The sequence below is a fragment of the Helianthus annuus genome, chromosome 9 (assembly GCF_002127325.2).
Source record: "Helianthus annuus cultivar XRQ/B chromosome 9, HanXRQr2.0-SUNRISE, whole genome shotgun sequence".
In the NCBI taxonomy this organism is placed as follows: Eukaryota; Viridiplantae; Streptophyta; class Magnoliopsida; order Asterales; family Asteraceae; genus Helianthus; species Helianthus annuus.
This window is the reverse complement of record NC_035441.2, coordinates 44,561,638-44,582,383: the sequence shown is the minus strand read 5'-3', so window position 1 is coordinate 44,582,383 and position 20,746 is coordinate 44,561,638. Positions and strand designations below refer to the sequence as shown.

Here is a 20,746-nt window from a genome sequence, read left to right as displayed (position 1 = left end):
TGATTCAAGGTTTGTATTCTTTATATTTGGATTCACTTATGATTTCTCCTATTTTTAGGGTTTACATCCGATGATTAATGTATTTAGGGTTTACATCCGTTGATTCTTGATCATCGGATGTAATTCAAGCTTTGTATGTTTCGTATTTTAGTTCACTTATGATTTCTCCTATTCTTATTGAGCATATCCTAGACCATATATTCACCACTAATTGTTCCTTTTAATGTATTTAGGTTTTACATCCGCTGATTCATGCTTATGTTTGAAGGATTTTGTTGAAGTCTATGTTTTATTTATTTATAAATCACAAAGAATCGTGTTGTTTATCCTCCAGGTATAGATACGTATCAGTAAAACCTGTTATGTGACTTATTAGTATAGATTAGTATAGATTTGTGTATTACGTTGTGTTTACATCTGTTCGTTAATCCGTAGATAGTATCAGAGGTGCAATTCTACAAGTTGTGATGTTTATGTCCCAATTTTTAATTTGAAATGTTATTTTCAATTTTTGCAGTCCGATTACATGAATGGTAAGAACCTCGAAGTTCATGTGGTTCTTCTTGTGCATTTTTTTCAGGGTAAACATCTATTCATGTACTCAATTAAAATATATTAATCAAATATATTTTTTCAATACACATATTATAGAGATTTAATAAATCTTCTATGTATGTTTTTTTGAATTTTGTAATTATACAGAAAAAATTGGCATTATAAATAGAATGTATATCTTTATTAATGGCATGATTTTTAAAAAAATTCAAAACGTAAAAAACTAGGAAATTGAATCTTCTAAATTTGAAATGTAACCGACAATCATTTCTTAAAATAAACTTGATTGATGGTCTTTTTGAAACTTCCAAAAATAGTTAACAATCATTCCAAAAAATTAACGTTGTGTAGTTTATAAATTAGTTTACGGATTTAGAGCTAATAATTGTATACCACTTCAATGGAGAACAATAAGATTACTATGTTCCGGTCACTCGATGCTCACTTAACTAACTACACCATCAAGGCCAAGATCATATCATTGTGGCATAAAAAAATGAATGGTGATGAAAAGCAAATATATCGAGTTGATATGTTCTTGATGGATGAGGAGGTTACGTTTTTTATTTTATTTTATGAAACTTCCTAATAATTTATTATAGATTATTTGTTATGCATGTTGATGAACTTAAATACATTATGTATTATTGATTTCAGGGTTCATTTATGCAATGTAGTTGTTTGAACAAGCTTTTCAAACGGTTCCTCAAGCATTTGGTTGTTGATGACTGTTTATTGATTTACAAACCATCTCTTGCGAAAGATACTACAAAGATAAAGGTTACGGGAAAAGATCAGAAGCTATCTTTGTATCCATTCAGTTCTGTTCTGAAAATAGAGAATTGGTCTGGGCCTCGCTACTATTTTCGTTTCACTGATTTTAAATCTGTGTTGACCAAAAAAGTTCCAGCTAATACTCCTATAGGTATGGATTATTCACCAGTTATATTTAACTGTTCTATATTTTTATCAAAAATATGTTAATACTTTTACATAGTGAAACGTATATTAAACTAACACATTGTTCTGTTTGTAGATTTTCTTGGATACGTGGTTGTGTCTTATCCTATTGAGGATGTGGATAAAAAGGATGGCACTAAAGCCAAACGAATGAACCTAACTCTCAAAGATCTCCAGTAGTCACTTTAAATACATTACATATATATATACATATATATAGATATATAGATTTCATATTGTATAAGTTTGTATTCTTAAAATGTAAACAATTTATTGTACAGTGATACCAAGATTAGTCTTACATTATGGGAAAAGTATGCAATCGAGATGTCCGATTACATGAATGGTAAGGACCGCGAAGATCATGTGGTTCTTCTTGTGCATTTTGGCACGGTAAACATCTATCAAGGTACTCATTTCAAATATATTTAATGAAGAAACATAATAAAGTTCAGCTATTTTATTTTCTTATATATATGTAGATTAATAAATATGCTATGTATGTTTTTTTTCATTTGTATAACATTATTCAGAAAAAGTTGGCCTTACCAATATGTTTGAAGCAAGTCGTCTATTCATTAATTCTGATATTGATGAGATAAGAGAGTTCAAAGACAGGTATTTCTGTGTAATTTTGAAATTAAAGTTAAACTGTCTTTTTTTTTAAATACATTACTCCTCTTCTAGGTATGTGGAGAAGGAGTTTTCTCAGTCGTCTTCCAGTAAACACTCATGTTCTCAAGTGATATCCAATGTTGAAGAACAGTTTCTAAATGCTGGTGACTTTGTGTTAAATGCTTTCATTTCTTCCATTGAAGTGGTACATTTCCTACATAATGTATTTTTTTGTTAATTGTGGCTTATATTCTAATACTTTATTATAATAGGAAAAGAAGGTTGTCATCGTTGGTACTGTTATTGCAATATCAAATAATAAGCCTTGGTACTATTTAGCATGCAATCATTGTAAGAAACAAATTGAAGAGAGATCTCAGCTGGTTGAAAAAGAGGACGGCAGCTTTGACGTTTTAGATCAGAATATCATTGAGTGTACAAACGGTGATTGCGAGGCTGTTGACATTACCCCTATTCATCGGTATAATATATATTTTTTTAATGGTTATTGTATTCATCCATAACATATAATCTAATTGCATGTTTGGATTTTGTTGTTTATTGCTGCCTACTAGATACAAGATACCTCTAAGGGTTCAGGATTCGACAGGGACTGTGTCTTGTACGTTGTTTGATTATGAAGCTATTAAGCTTTTTAAGAAAACCGCCAAACAACTCCTGGATGTTTATACAAAGGTACACCTTTTACCTAATTATCCTAAATTTTATTAGGTTTGTGGTTAAAATGTATTCAATTCATACATCTGAGGCAAAATTCATTGTTTTAAATAGGTTGACAGTTCGACAGAAGGAGGCTTTCAAACACTTCCAACTGAGTTTGATACGCTGATCAACAGAAAGTTTGCTTTTCAAATCAAAGTTTCCAGTTATAACATTGCTAACCAGTCGGAAAACTATGGAATTTCTATGTTATCTTCTGATGATGACATACTCTCAGCGCTAGAGAAAAAATGGAAAATTAATGAGGTAATTTAGTAGTACCCAAAAAATATCTCTAATGTAAACATCTTATTAACCACCGATCACCCTCCCCGCGGGTGATCCATCACCATTATTCTTAATATACAACTTTGTGTATATATTTGGTTTTTTGTGTAGCTTGATCAGTCTGAGTCAAATGTTCAATCACTGTCTGATTCGGTCAGTAATGTGAAATTCATATCTAAGGTAACATTTAATTTTGCACAGTGTCACTTTTCTTAATACAACAATAACCATGAAAAATAAATTTGAATGTTATTATTTTATTTATTCTGCAGGAATCACAATCTGTAATTGGTGACAATGTTACACCAGAACATGTTGATGTTACCGATCATGGTCAGTCAAAGTTGGAAAACGTCAAACGTAACCTTCAAGAACTTTATGATGTTGATGCTGTTGACAGCTCATCTACTAAATGTCCGAACATTCCGGGTGATGTTGAAATAAAAGATGCTATCAAGTTTGACTTCATCACTCCAAAGTTAGAGAAATGAATGAATCTGCCCATGGTCTCGATATGAATTTCCATTTTACATATTTTTAAGACTTATGTGTTGGAATAAGGCATTATATGCTATTGATGGTTTTATGGGATTTATTTTGACATTTTTTGGAAGTAATTAAGGTTTTTTATATTGGCATTTGGTAATATTATATGCTTTAACATTTACTGATTTTCGTTAAAAAATGTACTATCATAGGTGTTTTGAATATCACCTTATATTCATACTTTCGAGTTGATTAACGTTGATTAACCTCAATCACTTAAAATTTTGTTGATTCAATGAGACTTTTTAAGAATCACTACTTGGATACCATTTCACATATTCGTAAAAGTATAGAATTTGTTTAAACCAATTTTTTTATGTTTCTATTTGTTGTCTAAAGTTATTTCACTAATACATAATTATCATAAACTATGAAATAATGGATAACCAATTTCGTGTGAGTCACAACGAAGTTGCGCCATTATGAGAAGACTATTTTTAACACCTTATATAATTATGATAAACTAATTTTGTATTTCAACTCGATAACTCTCACCATAAACTGACCCCGTATCTCAACTTAATAAAGTTATATAATAGACATGCTAAATAAGGAATGATGTGTCATGTTTAAGTGGCCTTGGATAATGAGATGGCATCACATAAGGGTCTTGATATTGGTTATCCCTACAAAAAGGATGGCACTACAGCCAAACGAATGAACCTAACTCTTAAAGATCTCCCGTAGTCACTTTAGATATATAAATTTCATATTGTATAAGTTTGTATTTTCAAAATTAAATATATTTATTGTACAGTCATATTATTAGTCAAATTTCAATAACATTATATAGTTTTTAAAATTGATCTTACAAACTTATAACATAATCCACGAGATATGCAAGAAACCCGACAAAAAATCCATGGGTATCAACACTATATATAGGAGATATTTTTAGTATATCTCTCACACAATATCTCAGTTATTTCTATTGCTTCATCACGAGTACCAAGGAAGCCTTTCATCTTCAACAAGTTCATCAAAAAACCTCTAAATCTTCATCGGTAATATCATACATATTTCATACCTAAAATGTTGTTGGTGTATTGTTTTCATCTTATTTACTTTAAATGTAAAGCTTTCCATCTCCGATTATGTATCTATACATGCAATCGCATTACCTGGATCTTTTGTTTGTCTTCATCTATTATTTCTGGTTAAATGTTTGATTCCATCTCCGATTGGTGTATTTTTTCATCTTTTTTACTCGCAATTATTTGTTCTTTAGGGTAATAATCTATGTCTTCAATCTTATACAAGTATTTTGTATAAGATTATCTTCAATCATATACTTGGATAGTATGTTTTTCTTGATGTTTTATCTCTGATTAAACCGGAAACCAAAACAATACTCGAGATTGTTTGGTCTGGAGCATACTAATAAATGTCTTCATTCTGTGCAATGGAATTTTGTTTATATTGTTATGGTACAGTGATCGAAAGTATTTTGTTTGACATAAACTTATTTGAAGATTTCGTGTTTTTCTTAATGGATTGTGTTTTGATTAGGTTTACTGTTAATGGTTAGATTTGGTGATTTTATATAAATAGTTTTCTATTTCTCTTAATGTCTTTTTTTTATATTTTTTAACATCCTCTTTGAAGTGTTAAAATTGTTCTACTATGGTTATTGGTATGAAATTTTACTATTATAAAATATTTGATATTCAATTGATAGTTCTCAAGTGTTTATACATTAAGTTTTTATACAATCGTTTTTTGTTTATTTTTTTTTTTGTTTTCAGAGTATTAAGGATCATGGATCGTATTGGTGATGACATGATGTTTGAAGAGATCTTATCGAGACTACCTCCAAAGGTAGTTTGTCAATTCAAGTGTGTTTGCAAACAATGGTGTTATGAGTTATCTACACCAAAGTTTGTTTTAATACATACTCGACGACTTTTCAAACTTACTACAAAAGAAGCTGCTCTCTTTGAATGAAACATACCATTGTCGTTGACGACATAGTATCTGGCAACTCGGAAGTCGATACCAGAAAAATCGTCACTTTTCCATACGATGTCCAGCCATCAAGATTAATCATTATAGGTTCATTTAACGGACTGATTTTACTTTGCATTAGGAGGACTGATGCGAATGAGCTCGTCCTTTGGAATCCAACGACTAGGCGTTTTAAGTTGATATCGGACGACTATTTTAGTCGTTATTTTGGTCGGACATGACGATACGGGTGGGATGTACTTTGACGAGCACAACGATCTGAAAGTGCTTCATATTAACTGTTTCGCTGGTGCAGTTACTGCTCGTGTATATTCACGACATAATGACTCATGGAGAAATTTGAGTTTCTTGCAAGGATGTCGGTTAGGTTCAAACTTTTATTCATGGTCGGCTGGAATTTATTCCGGCAAAACAATTTATTTCACTGCTTCCAATTACTGGATTCCACCTGGTGAAAGTAACATTGTTGCTTTTGATGTTGTATCTGAATCGTTCAGTATTCTTTGTTTTCCCGAACGTATTCAAGTCAATCCTTGCCAAGTGCATTTTCTAACAATTTCGAACAAGCTCCATGGCATTGTTGTTCGATATTCTGATGAACTAACTGCAGAATTGGTCAAATATGAACATGATGATTGGATAACGGTATTTTCTTTCAGCAATGCTCGCATAGTTCAACAATTGGAGCCGCAGCAAAGGACGAATATAATTCAAAAACAATAAGTGGTTGATAACAAGTATTTGGGGAGATACTGTTGAAGTTCTACTGTGCAACGATTCTTTTAACTACATTCAACATGTTGACAGCTTTAACGGACCTAAAGGCGCATTATTTTTGGAGACAATCGTTTCGCCTTTCCGTTAGAAAAATTTAATTAAATTGACACTATTTCATCTTTTGTTTATCGAACTATGTAATTTGTTTCAAGTGTCTTGTGTTTTATCTTTTGCTTAGTTTAATATTAAAAGAATTAAGTGTATTACGTTTCATGTTTATTTATGTCAAAAAAGTTGGTTTCATAAATTAGATATTTTAACATACATTGTGGTAATATGCCTTCTTTATTACCAAATACCGTAATTGAAATTAAATCAATCCAAAAACAATACAAAAGTTGTATAGTATAATCTATATATATTTTATGTTTATAAATATAGATATTATTTTCTAACACCACAATTATCGTTAACAATTATCTCCAAACATTATTATAATTATATTTCACCCATAACCTAAAAGTTAATAATTCCACATGAAACTATAAACACTCATGGAGGCCAAATTGGAATTTGACTAAAACCGAATAAAAGATTTTGTTAGGAAGGGAAAGAACACACTAATTAGTTTACTAATTTTCTCTATGTATTTCTAATTCAAATATAATTTTCCCTATCCAGGATGTTCCAACTTATATTCATGTTTTCGAGTTGATTAACGTTGATTAACCTCAATCAGTTAAAAATTTGTTGATTCAATGAGACTTTTTAAGAATCACTACTTGGATACCATTTGACATATTCATAAAAGTATACAATTTGTTTAAACCAATTTTTTTATGTTTGTAATTGTTGTCTAAAGTTATTTGACTAATACATAATTATCATAAACTAATAAATAATGCATAACCAATTTCGAAATGGTCACAAAGATGTTGCGCCATTATGAGAAGACTATTTTTAACACCTTATACAATTATCATAAACTAATTTTGTATTTCAACTTGATAACTCTCACCGGAAACTTACCCCGTCTCCCAACTTAATAAAGTTATATATAAGACCATCCGTAGTGGGGCGTGATTTTTAAAAAACATTGCAAAATAACGCCTTAAAACGCCGCCAACCCCATTACATGGGGCGTTAAAGTTAAAAAATTTTGAAAAAATTTCCTAATAGCGTTTTAAAGATAACGCCCAAAACATAAATGGGTCCAGAAGTTTCTTTTGACTAACCAATGGGGAGGGACTTTAGTGGTCCAAGTGGGTCCAAAAGTCTCTTTTTTCTTTTTTTTTTATTCATTTTAATAATTGGAAGGGGGCATTATGGGGCATTATACCCACTACACCACTTTTGCTATACTGCCCCATCGCTGACTAGGACGCCACGTGTCGGATAATGCCCCATGATGGGGGCATTATAACCCACTACCACTACACATGGTCTAATAGACATGCTAAATAAGGTATGATGTGTCATGTTTAAGTGGCCTTGGATAATGAGATCGCATCACCATAAGGGTCTTGATATTGGTTATCCCTACAAAAAGGATGGCACTACAGCCAAACGAATGAACCTAACTCTCAAAAATCTCCCGTAGTCACTTTAAATACATTACATATATATAGATATAAATATAAATTTCATATTGTATAAGTTTGCATTTTCAAATTTAAAATATTATTGTACATGGATACCAATATTATTTACTTTCAATACATTATATATTTTTTAAATCAAACTTACAAACCTATAAGATATATCCGCGAGAGTTAGGAAACATACCCGACCCGCCGAACCATGTGTATCCGGACCCTGTATAAAGAGATATTTTAGTAATGATTTTTACAATATCTCACTTATTTCAAAATCTTCAACACAAGAACCAAGGCATACTTTCATCTTCAACAAGTTCATCAAAAAACCCTCAAAATCTTCATCGGTAATATCATACATTTTCATAGCTAAAATGTTTTTGGTGTATTGTTTTCATATTATTTACTTTAAATGTAAAGCTTTCCATCGCCGATTATGTATCTATACATGCAATCACATACCTGGATCTTTTGTTTGTCTTCATCTATTATTTCTGGTTAAATGTTTGATTCCATCTCCGCTTGGTGTAATTTTTTCATCTTTTTTACTCTAAAATATTTGTTCTTTAGGGTAATAATCTATGTCTTCAATCTTATACGAGTATTTTGTATAAGATTATCAGAATATATAATCTTGGATAGTATGTGTTTCTTGATGTTTTATCTCTGATTAAACCTGAAACCAAAACAATAATCGAGATTGTTTGGTCTGGAGTGTAGTAATCTATGTTTGCAATCTTGTACTTTGCAATTTTGTTTATATTGTTATGTTACAATGATCGAAAGTATTGGGTTAGACATAAACTTATTTGAAGATTTTGTGTTTTTATTAATGGATTTTGTTTTGATTAGGTTTACTGTTAATGGTTAGATTTGGTGATTTTATATAAATATTTTCTATTTTTTAATTTTTTTTTATATTTTTGGAACATCCTGTTTGAAGTATTACAATTTTACTATTATGTTTTGATTGTATAAATATTAAACTAATGGTGTCATGTTGAAGGCATACGTAGGAAGCTTAAATGGTTTATGGATTTACTGCTCGTGTCCATAACAAGGACAGAAAATCGTTGGTTAGTTTTAATCTTATAAAATTTTGGACCAACATAATTCAATTTTTAATTAATTGTCGTTGATTATTCATGTTATAATTAATATTAACATTACATACTGTCTTTCTTTATAGAAACTTCCGGCATTATATGGCGATTGGATTAAAACATTCAACTACCCGGATAAGAATGCTGTCATCCGCACTGTCGATGGGATGATTTTTAAAGTAAAAATTATTAAGATTGCAGGCGACTACTTTCTGTATAACGGGTGGCTTGATATGGTCACTTCTTTGAAGTTACCGTCATCTGCCTGGGTGGTTTTCCAATACGAAGAAGCTTTATCTTCATTTCGTCTCATCTACTTTTATCAAGACATAAATCTTGCGCCGTCTGAGTATTTCTACTACCAACATGGAAATCCTTGGGACCGTGATAACTGCATGGTACTTATCCCATTTTAAATTCTATGTGTTTAAAATTTTGAAGTGAATATTTGTTTTCAACGTCTGAACTTATATATGTTTGCATATCACGTGTAGTATGTGAGTAGGTTGTTTGTTGATCACAAGATGCTTTCAACTTGTCCATATTATCCTGTTGTGGTACGTTCCTCTTGTAATCGTAAATGGTTCGTTCGTATGGATATTTTTGACAATGATATCTATATTACAACTGGTTGGAATCGAATCAAGAAGGAGATGTCTATTACTGATCATCATTTGGTCGTTTTTGAAATGCTTGATTTGCATACATTTGAGATGAGTGTTTTCTGTTGCAAACCCACCCTATTAACTCTACCACCAGAACTTTGTGCTGTCAAAGAAGAACCTACAAATGAGGTGATTGATATTTCTGATGATGATTTGCCTAATCCCATTCCGGTAGTTGGTGTTGAAGAGAGTACGGACGATGAAGTACCGGTTGTATTTCGCGTGGACAATCATTATGTAAGTTTTTGAAATTTACATATTCATACTGCTAATGCATGTGTTGTTTTGTATTCATTATAAATCGATGACCCGTATAATAACCAATTAAAATATTTAATTATTTTATTGGTATTCGTAGCGACTAAAAAAGAAGTGGGCACAATTGCACGGTTTGGATCGTAAGAGGGATTTGATTATTAAGGACTCTGCTGGTTTGACTTGGGACGTGTCCGTTGGTGTCGAGCACTCTGAAGGATATCCGCGCTATAACGTGACTGGTATGAAGAATTTTGTTCGAGACAAACAGTTAGTCAAAGGTTCCGAATTTCATATGGTTTATGTCAAAAGTAAAGGTATGTTGATTTACCGTTGACGTGGTGGTGCTAGATCGGATGTGTTGGTGGTTAAAAACAGTATTCTTATCCTTTTGTGTTTACTTATTAGTACAATAGCCGTTTTTGTTGGTCTGCTACTTTAGATTCACTAACGACATGTTCAGTCATTTAGTTTTGCATGTTATGTACATGTTTTAGTATCTTCGCTTACCAACTTCCTCAATCATGTTTTGTAAATCTTTTAACGTTACGGATTTGGAATGTTTGAGTCATGATGTTATGAATGATAACTGTTCGGACGTTTGCTAGGTTGTCAAACTTACTATCATATTGTAACTATAGTAAGATTCTAATTAATTATCTATACATCAACAACCAATGTTTTAAACTTATAAGACATCCAAAATTTTCTAAAGTCTACAGTGATTCCCGGTTAAATTTAGGTTGCTTTATTTTTTATGGCCTTTTCTTAAAATCTATATATACACTTAATTAAATGACGAATTCTTGGTGTTCATTTAAAATTAATGTTAATACACATAATTAATATATATTTATAAAGTTTAATGATATAATATACCTTTCCATTATTTTCCTAAATTAAATTTATGCGAATACATCTGCCAAGTTTAATTATAATTCTAAAATTATTGTTCTCATTTTTGGAATGTTTTAAAATTCGGTAAATTAATTTAGTGATTGATGAAAATAATTATGATCAAACTAATATTTTTCTCAACAATTATGACAAATTCGAAACCAACTTTTCAATACTTTCCAAACATATTATTAACATATTAAAGATTTATAATAAACATAATAATTAATGTCTCATCTCACATATGCCTATCATATATCTATCCCAATTATATCATCTCACATATGACAAAATCATGTAATGAATGATATATATATAGATTCCTTTTATAATTCTTTTTTTCATATAAATTAACAAGAATGTTTTCATTCAATACATATCAACTTCTATACCTTTTTTGTGTTTCTTCTATAAGGTACTATCGAAATATCTTTTGTAATACCTACTCTCTTTTGATTTATGATAACGAAGTAATTTAGTTTGGTTATTATATGTGTATTTTTTTTTTCCTAGGTTTGCTTGTATCACGGAGAATATGCCATTTGATTTGGTGCTCATGGAAATTTTTTTTAGGCTCCCTCTCAAATCAGTTGTTCGGTTCAGAAGTGTATGTAAAGATTGGTATGAAGCACTAACAAGTTTTGAATTTCTGATGAAGCATTGCACCCGCGTTAATAATAGATTGGTAATATATTTTTTTTCCATATAATAAATCGAATGAAATTAAATTTGCTATATTTATATTTAACACTCCTTGTAGTGATTGTCACATTATTTTCGATATTTGTAACAGGAAAAGCTTCTTGAAGAAGGCATCCATCCTGATCCGTTTCTCATCTGATAATATGAGGGGGCCGTATTTTGTGTCGAATTGTGTTCTGGGTTTTTCAATAAATATCTGTTTTTAATATATATGGATAATATCGTATTGGATTTCTTTCGTTTAGGTTTGCAAAATGTTCGGTGTTTTATGTTTTCATTATCTTAATTCAATGTGACGGATTTCTTATATCGGATTTATATTTCAGATATGTTCTAATTTTTATCGAAAAGTAACAAATAATGCATAAAAAAATGGTGTAGTTCAAAAGTTAGTTTGGCCATTATGAAAACACTATTTTTGCCTATATAACATTTATACATAATCAACCATAGCCCAACTTATGTAAATAGATCCATTTGTTCCATTAGAACAAAAAAACAAACAAACTCACGAGTCAAATTAATTTACATATTATGTGAACTTAAGTTTGTAAACTTGATGAACTATAAATTTTACATATATTTTTGCATAATTTTATTAATATTAAAAATATATAAAATCACTTCACAACTGGATTTGCAATCGACTTTTTTGTTTCTACAATATTTAGTCAACCTACCCTATGAGTTATATTTAGATAAAGGACCATTATATGGAAAGAATGCAAAACCTTATTTAATTTAAAAATTGACATCTATTATTTTATACTAATTGTAAATACAAGTATTTAATAATTCTTTTCAATACAATATTCTAATTAAAGAGCACCTATATTTTTTTGAACGTAACTTATATTTTAATATTAATTATTTTAATTTACTTCCTTATATATTATCGAATTGTAATTATTAGTTATCCTACATACTTTATATAAATAAGTTCATTGTGTGAATAAAAGTAGTTATCATTTTTTATATTCATCAACCAGTTACTTGAATTCCTTGTCAAAGCATCGAACACTATCTTTCTTACGTCTTTAGCTATCCTTTCTCTTTTATTCGTTGTCATACCAACGATTCTACATAACCTCATTTCTCAGGTATCTGCAAAACTCTTATTATGTTATATGTTCATGTTTTAAACATTGTTAAATTATAATATCCGATGCGCGTAATATTGTTCTTTTAAGTTGAATGCAATACAGATTCCTGATCATCACCTTACATCATCCAATCATTCCATATTAGCAAAACACACGGTTACGTAAGTACTAATAACATGTTCATATGCAGATTTATTCATATCACAGATTAACCATAACCTTATTGCATGACACTAAACCAATTGACTCACCTATTACCTTCTTATTGTCAATTTTATTAGGTTCCATCCACATTTCTTATATCAGCAACTGTTTTCAAGTTACAAACGTGAAGTAAAAAATCTAATCATACTTCATACGATTTCGTTATGCATCATTTTAGGGCTTTTAACAATTGCGTAACCGACCTATTTAACACTTTTTTATATTTTGATTTTGTTAACCATCATTTTCCCATCCAAATTATTCGTCTTCCATCAATGAAGGTTTTTTGCGTAACAAGTACAAATCGTACAACCTGCATTAACATCATTATAGACGTTAATTATATACTAAATATACAGTAATGATTATTGATATTCTTTTAGGTGCACATACTTTGGTGATTCTTAAACAACTACTATATTATCATTACCATATGTTTAATAGTATTATAGTGTAAAAGGCGGTGCTTCTATGAAAATAATGTTTAACATACGCTATTCCTTTATATCATTTTATTATGAATTTAACGTATGTTGTCTGTTGTGACTTATGAATACAGCAAATGGCAAGTAAGAGAAGATTTAAAAATACACCGTTGATTGATAATACTTTAGTTGGGGAATCATCTAACAGTAAGTTATTTTAGTACAATTGATTTTGTTAACAATTACAATTACATGTATTCCATTTGATATTAGTAATCTCTATATATACTCACACGTTACAAACTATGTGTGTAGGTACGCTTCCAAGAACACCGTTGTCCAATATTTCCAATGGTAAATTTGACATATTACAAGTATTTATTTATTATTGGATCAATTTAAATTTAGTTATTGTACAATATAAATATATTTCTATTTTGTGGGCAACTTTTAACCACTAATCTAGGTATATCATTCGCTCATACACCTCAAACAGTTATTGGTATGTTATATATTTCATTATTTTCAGTTATTTAACGATTTCATATCGTATGTTGTGCTTATTGATTTTTTATATACATAATTTATTAGGTACAAATGAATCAGTTTCGTTAACTTATAACTCAATTGGTATGTCATATCTTAATGTAACTTAATATGTGTTATCTCATTGACTACACTTCTTACGTTGTTATATTAGTTTGTTACACGAATAGGATCTAATATATATAGTATTATCAAATTGAATAATTCAGGATTACTTGCTAAAGAAAGAAGAAAAATGCGCAAGCTCTATCTTGATAGCAAACGATCGAATTCAAAGAAACAAAGTACTGGTCCTTTTAGTAGAGGATGCTCAAAAGTCGATAATCGGTCTCAGGTCATCGACAAAGAGAATTATAATCCAAATATTTCTTCATCATCTAATAATTTTCACACAGTGCGGAACTTGAAATATGTAACCACATCAGCATCATCAAGTACCATCACGACCAGTATGTTATCTCATCAACTTTTATTTCTCATTATAGTCTATAAATTTTTATAGTTTATGTATTGTTAAATATATCTCACTAGCTACTATTTTTTTATTCAATAGGTGGTCTTCCTTTGAATAACGAATTTACCACTTCTACAAGTACTCGGTTTTCTATTGTTTCAAACATTGTTACACAAAGCAGTAACTCCATTGGTCAATCGTCCTCAACGTTAACAAAGCTGAATTCCGGTAAACAAAAGCTTTTACCTAAGAAACGCCGTATTGATCCTATTCCAATGTTAGATCTTACGTCTGATGATGAGAATGTAGACTTTGCTCCCATTCAAGAGCCTTGTAAGGGTGTATCGACAGGTTATAATAATTCTGAGTATTTGTTGTTTATTTATTAGTTAAATAAACTGTATTCGTTAATTTATTCATTACTCAGTGATCAATTTGTTTTATGTTAGATTATTTGGATCACGGTAATCAAAGCCTTAAATGTGAGATGTGTGATTCATTGTTATGGACTGACGAAGGTGGTAAAGGGAGAATTACATTGGGTAAGTTAAGCTATAGCTTATGTTGTGGTTATGGAAAAGTGGAGCTTCCGGATTTGAAAGAGCCTTCTTCAATATACAAGGATCTATTTGCAAATTCTAATGAAAACAACAAGTATTTTCTAAAGAATATCCGTCGATATAATTCTATGTTCGCATTCACATCCATGGGTGGAAAAGTAGATTCAAGCATCAATAGTGGCAGGGCACCTTATGTATTTCGTATAAGTGGACAGAATTTTCATTCATTAGGTGGTTTGGTACCTGCACCTGGAAAACAGCCAAAGTTCTCCCAGCTTTATATTTATGACACTGAGAATGAAGTTTCAAATCGAAATAAGTTGTTCAGGTATTTCATACCAACTATTGTTCTTTTTAGTTTTTTTTTATTTACCAATACACAGATGTTATGTTATGTGCTAAATTTAGTTAACACGTTTTTCTTAATTCACAGTGACTCCACAAATAAGTCCGACTTGCATTTAAAGCAAATAGATCTTCATCTCATAAAGTTTTTAAAAGACTTCCTGGATAATAATAATAATCAGTTGGTTAAAAGTTACAGAATAGCAAGAAACCACTTCAATGATAATCCTAATGAGAACTTCAAACTTCGTATCATTTACAAAAGAGATCTTGATGGTCGTACTTACAACTTTCCTTCATCTTCTGAAGTTGCTGCATTGATTGTTGGTGGTATCCAACAAATAGTTGACCATCGTGATATTGTTGTTGAGTCTCACACGGAAGGTCTTCAACGAATAAGTGAACTACATCCATCATATCTTGCACTTCAGTATCCAATTCTTTTTCCCAATGGTGATGACGGATATAGAATAGACATTCCTCATAGGGATGGTATAAGTACTTTAAAGAAAATTAGTCCCAAGTGTACAATGAGAGAATTCTTTGCTTATAGAATCCAAGATCGATCAACTTCATTTTCGGTAATATTAAATGCCCGCAGATTGTTCCAGCAATTTTTGGTTGATGCATATACCATGATCGAGAGTGAAAGACTTAATTATATCCGTTTTCAACAAAAACATCTTAGGTCTGAATCATACACAAATCTTCAGAAATTTAAGAATGAAGGAAAAGAGGATCTATCTAATACTGGGGTACGGTTAGTACTACCATCATCTTTTACTGGTGGGTCTCGGTATATGCAGCAAAATTATCTAGATGCTATGGCTATTTGCAAATGGTTCGGGTATCCTGATTTTTTCATTACGGTGACATGTAATCCTAAGTGGCCAGAGATTATCCGATACCTTCGAAATACTTCTATTAAGCAAGAGGACAGACCAGATATTATGTGCCGTTTGTTTAAGATGAAACTGGATTCAATTATAAAGGATTTGAAGGACAAGAAAGTGTTTGGAGCACTAAGTGCAGGTATAAATACAATGTAAATATTCTTATTATTATTATTATTATTATTATTATTATTATTATTATATTATTATTTTTAGTATGAAATTTTTACAGTTACTCTAATATTATTAATTTTTTTTGTAGCGGTTTATACTGTTGAATTTCAAAAGCGTGGATTGCCACATGCTCACATTTGTATTTTTTTGAAACCTGAATCCAAGCTTCTCTCTGTTGATCACGTAGACAAATTCATATCTGCTGAGATACTAGATAAGATTCAAGATCCCGCTCTTTATGCTCTTGTATCCGAGTTTATGATTCATGGTCCATGTGGAAATGCAAATCCCAATTGTCCTTGTATGGTTGATAATAGATGTTCAAAAAAATTTCCAAAAAAATTCATTAATGAAACAATTACCGATGCTGAAGGTTTCCCTGTATACAGAAGAAGAGATAATGGAAACACCATTATCAAGTCCAAAGTTCAATTGGACAACAGAAGTGTCGTTCCATATAATCCGCTTCTTTTGAAAAGATACCAAGCTCACATTAATGTAGAATGGTGCAATCAAGCGGGTTCTATCAAATATTTGTTTAAGTACATTAATAAAGGTCCAGACAAAGCATCGCTTGTGGTGTCAAATGGAGACGGTACAGATAACGAACAAACAGCAAAGGATGAGATCAAAGCTTATTATGATTGTAGGTACGTTTCCGCTTGTGAAGCTTCTTGGAGAATATTTGCAAATGAAGTTCACTATAGGTTTCCTCCAGTTATGAGGCTTCCTTTTCATATGGAAGGTCAACAAAATGTTGTTTTTGGTGCCGAAGACGATATTGAAGAAGTGTTGGACAAGCCATCAGTCTCTTCATCCATTTTTTTAAAGTGGATGGAGATGAACATAAATAATGAGGAAGCACGGAAGCTTACGTATGTTGAGTTTCCTACAAAATTCTGTTGGAAACTAAAAGATAGAAATTGGGCAGAATGTAAAAGAAAATTATTACAGATTGGACGCATTCATTCTGTTTCCCCTGCTTTGGGTGAACCATATTTTCTTAGAATTCTTTTAAACAAAGTCAAAGGACCAAGATCCTTTGAAGAAATTAGAACTGTTGATGGCCAGTTGTTTCCAACCTTCAGGGATGCATGTTATGCTATGGGTTTGTTAGACGATGACATGGAATACATCGAAGCTATTAAAGAAGCGAGTTTTACGGGAGATGGTCGTTATATTCGTGCATTTTTTGTTACTTTGCTGTTGTCAAACACATTATCAAGACCTGAATTTGTTTTCGAACAAACATGGAAATACTTGGGGGATGACATTTTATACAAAACGAGAAAAGAAACAAAGAACAAAGGTTTGTTTTTGATTTATTACGCATAATAGTATTCATATTTAATTTTTCCCACATTTTTTAAATGGCTTTACTTTTTGCTGTACAGATCTTGTAATGTCAGATGAGAGATTGAAGAACAAGACATTGGTGGAGATTGAGAAGTACCTCATTCGAAATGGGTCCTCTTTGACACGATGGCCAACAATTCCTTATCCTGATTACGATTCGTTTGCTGTTGGAAACAATCGTCTGGTTGATGAAGAACTGTCTTTTAATGTTCCTCAGGTACAGAGCGAGTTAGATAGTCTAAAATCTTCATTGACTGACGAACAACTATATGTTTATAATCAGATAATGACAGCCGTTGAAGGCGACAAAGGAGGTGTATTTTTTGTTTACGGATATGGAGGAACGGGGAAGACGTTTTTGTGGAAGACGTTAGCCTTAACCGTTAGGTCGAGAGAGCAGATTGTTTTAAATGTGGCTTCAAGTGGTATTGCTTCACTTCTAATGTCAAGAGGTAGAACGGCTCATTCTAGATTTCACATCCCCATAAATTTAGATGAGAGTTCTATGTGTCACATAAGGCCCGATGGTGATGTAGCTTATCTGCTTAAACAAACTAGGTTGATTATATGGGACGAAGCACCCATGGTACATAGACATGCGTTTGAAGCTTTAGATAGAACATTAAAAGATATTTTTGTCGATAAAAGCAATTGTCAGTCGGATGTTTTGTTTGGAGGTAAGGTTATCGTTTTTGGTGGTGATTTTAGACAAATTCTTCCTGTTATTCCAAACGGAAGTAGGCAAGAAATTGTTAACGCTTCGTTGAGTTCATCCTATATATGGCCCCATTGCAAGTTACTTACTTTTACCAAAAACATGAGATTGACTGTTGGTGTTTTACCATCTACAGTCGAGTCGACAAAGAGATTTGCCGAATGGCTTCTTGATATTGGCGAGGGTAAAGTTGGAGGGGACAATGATGGTGTAGCAACTGTAGAAATACCATCTGATTTGTTAATCACAGATTCTTTGGATCCCATCGAAAGTTTAATTCAATTTGTATATCCATCTGTTCTTGAAAGATATAAGGATCGAGATTATTTTTCTGAAAGGGCGATTCTGACACCAAAAAACGAGGTGGTACATGAAATAAATGATCGACTACTAGAATTGTTTCCTGGTGAACCAACAGAGTACCTGAGTTCTGATAGTATATGTGCGACGGAGAAAGGTATCGATTCATTCCAACAAGAGTTGTATTCTCCTGATGTCCTTAATGGTTTAAAGATATCTGGTTTACCTAATCATCGTTTGGTTTTAAAACCTGGAGTTCCAATTATGCTTCTTAGGAACATTGATCAGCAAAATGGTTTGTGTAATGGTACAAGGTTACAAGTTACATTTCTTGGAAAGAGGGTTATAGAAGCTGAAATTATATCAGGTGCTAATGTCGGAACCAGAACATTCATACCAAGAATTAGCATGATTCCCTCCGACAAAAAAATTCCTTTTGCTTTTCAAAGACGACAGTTTCCTGTTGCTGTGTGCTTTGCTATGACGATCAACAAGAGTCAAGGCCAATCTTTATCTAAGGTTGGATTGTTTTTAAAGGAGCCCGTTTTTACACATGGCCAGCTATATGTAGCATTATCAAGAGTTAAATCAAGGGAAGGTGTGAAGATGTTAATTCTTGATAAGGATGGCAAACCTACCAACACAACAACTAATGTGGTTTACAAAGAAGTGTTCACACACTTATGATATGTGTCTGAATTGAATTTTCATTCTAATAATTGTAATAAAAATTACTTGAATTGTTGATATTACTAGAATGGTTGTTATTAGTTGTTTTTTATCATATCACCTTACATATGTTGGTGTTTATTAATAGTAAGTAACCTCAGTGACTTATAATTTTGTTGAAACACTACTTGAATACCATTTCACATATTCATAAGAGTATAGTATTTTTTTAAACGATTTCTTATTGTTTGTATTTATTGTGTTAAGTTATTTCACTAATACATAACTATCACAAAGCAACATAAAATGCATAACATTTTTTGTGTGAGTCAAAGGGAAGTTGGGCCATTATGAAAACACTTTTTTATTTTGCCTGTAGAACGTTTCAAAATAATCAATTGGAGCCCAAGATATGATTGCCCCAATTGATTCAATAGAAACAAAAAAAAATACATTCACCAAACAATTTAAATGACCCATTATTTTTAACTTATTTTTGTAAACTTCCTGCACTAAAGGCATTTCAAAATAATAACAAATCGAACAAACTTTCCTCATGCCGTTACCCCATGTAAAAAGTTATTGATTCTACGTGAAACCTTTAAACACACATGGACGCCAATTTGGAATATTATTCAAACCGAATAAAAAATATTTGTTAGTAAGGGAAACAATCCACTCATTAGTTTATAAATATTACTTATGTATTATTTTTTAATTCAAACATAAATTTTTCTACCCGCGATGTTCGCGGGTGATAGCCTAGTAAAACATATAAAATAATGATTTAGGACTCGTGCATTGTGACGAACTTATTAAACATGAAAAGAATAGACGACGTAAACACACTGAACCACACACGTACGTTGCCCCATGTTAATTCACAAAATTTAGAACGAAGCGTATAACAAAACGTAAAATCGTTGAACCACACACACACATTGTGCCGCGTTAAGTCGTAAAATTTAGATCTAAACGTAAAACGAAAAATTTTGCAAAATATGAAAACATAGGGGATCAAAGTTGAAAGTAAAAATGTTGTGAAGTTAATTGGAAAAACAAAAAACTTTTGGGTTAAAACTACAAAATCAACTAGTTCTATGCTTAAAGTGAAACATCAATTTTTTTTTTTAAAACCCCCAAAACATCGACTACAACACTCCAATGCCTCAACTTGTTGTAAAGTTATATTATGTAAATATGTTTTTATTAAAAATTAAAATTGAACACCATAATCCCAATAGGATCAATGTTTAACTTGAGAGGACCAACATTTCCATACTATTAATTAACAACTTTTTTGCACTTGATGTTGTATCTTAGGGAGTTTAACAAAAAAAAATTTTTTTTTTTTACTTCTTAACCAAAAATTCTCATCTTTTACATTTTAATCTTATTGAATTTTTTTTTATTTTTATC

General features: G+C 31.2%; 2 protein-coding genes across 2 annotated transcripts; both read left to right on the top strand.

The window, feature by feature from the left end:
- The first annotated feature begins 955 nt into the window (after nucleotides 1–955).
- On the top strand, nucleotides 956–2,368 carry LOC118479397 (replication protein A 70 kDa DNA-binding subunit C-like). Its single transcript, XM_022176285.2, has 6 exons — nucleotides 956–1,108; nucleotides 1,213–1,480; nucleotides 1,592–1,691; nucleotides 1,797–1,924; nucleotides 2,049–2,133; nucleotides 2,203–2,368. The coding sequence occupies exons 1-6, from the start codon at nucleotides 956–958 to the stop codon at nucleotides 2,366–2,368; spliced, it is 900 nt and encodes a 299-aa protein (XP_022031977.2).
- An 11,728-nt stretch (nucleotides 2,369–14,096) lies between these two features.
- Nucleotides 14,097–19,345, top strand: LOC110875575. Its single transcript, XM_035976922.1, has 7 exons — nucleotides 14,097–14,310; nucleotides 14,415–14,666; nucleotides 14,765–15,203; nucleotides 15,309–16,252; nucleotides 16,376–17,596; nucleotides 17,682–17,860; nucleotides 17,927–19,345. Exons 1-7 carry the CDS (start codon nucleotides 14,097–14,099, stop codon nucleotides 19,343–19,345), a joined length of 4,668 nt encoding a protein of 1,555 aa, XP_035832815.1.
- The last annotated feature ends 1,401 nt before the right edge of the window (nucleotides 19,346–20,746 follow it).

Excerpts from the sequence above, each read along its gene's own strand:
- LOC118479397 (XM_022176285.2), top strand. The coding sequence starts at position 956 with ATGGAGAACAATAAGATTACTATGTTCCGGTCACTCGATGCTCACTTA. Across the intron at positions 1,109-1,212 it reads TGTTCTTGATGGATGAGGAG|GGTTCATTTATGCAATGTAG; the intron begins GTTACGTTTTTT and ends TATTGATTTCAG. Across the intron at positions 1,925-2,048 it reads CACGGTAAACATCTATCAAG|AAAAAGTTGGCCTTACCAAT; the intron begins GTACTCATTTCA and ends AACATTATTCAG.
- LOC110875575 (XM_035976922.1), top strand. The coding sequence starts at position 14,097 with ATGCGCAAGCTCTATCTTGATAGCAAACGATCGAATTCAAAGAAACAA. Across the intron at positions 15,204-15,308 it reads AATCGAAATAAGTTGTTCAG|TGACTCCACAAATAAGTCCG; the intron begins GTATTTCATACC and ends CTTAATTCACAG. Across the intron at positions 16,253-16,375 it reads GTTTGGAGCACTAAGTGCAG|CGGTTTATACTGTTGAATTT; the intron begins GTATAAATACAA and ends TTTTTTTTGTAG.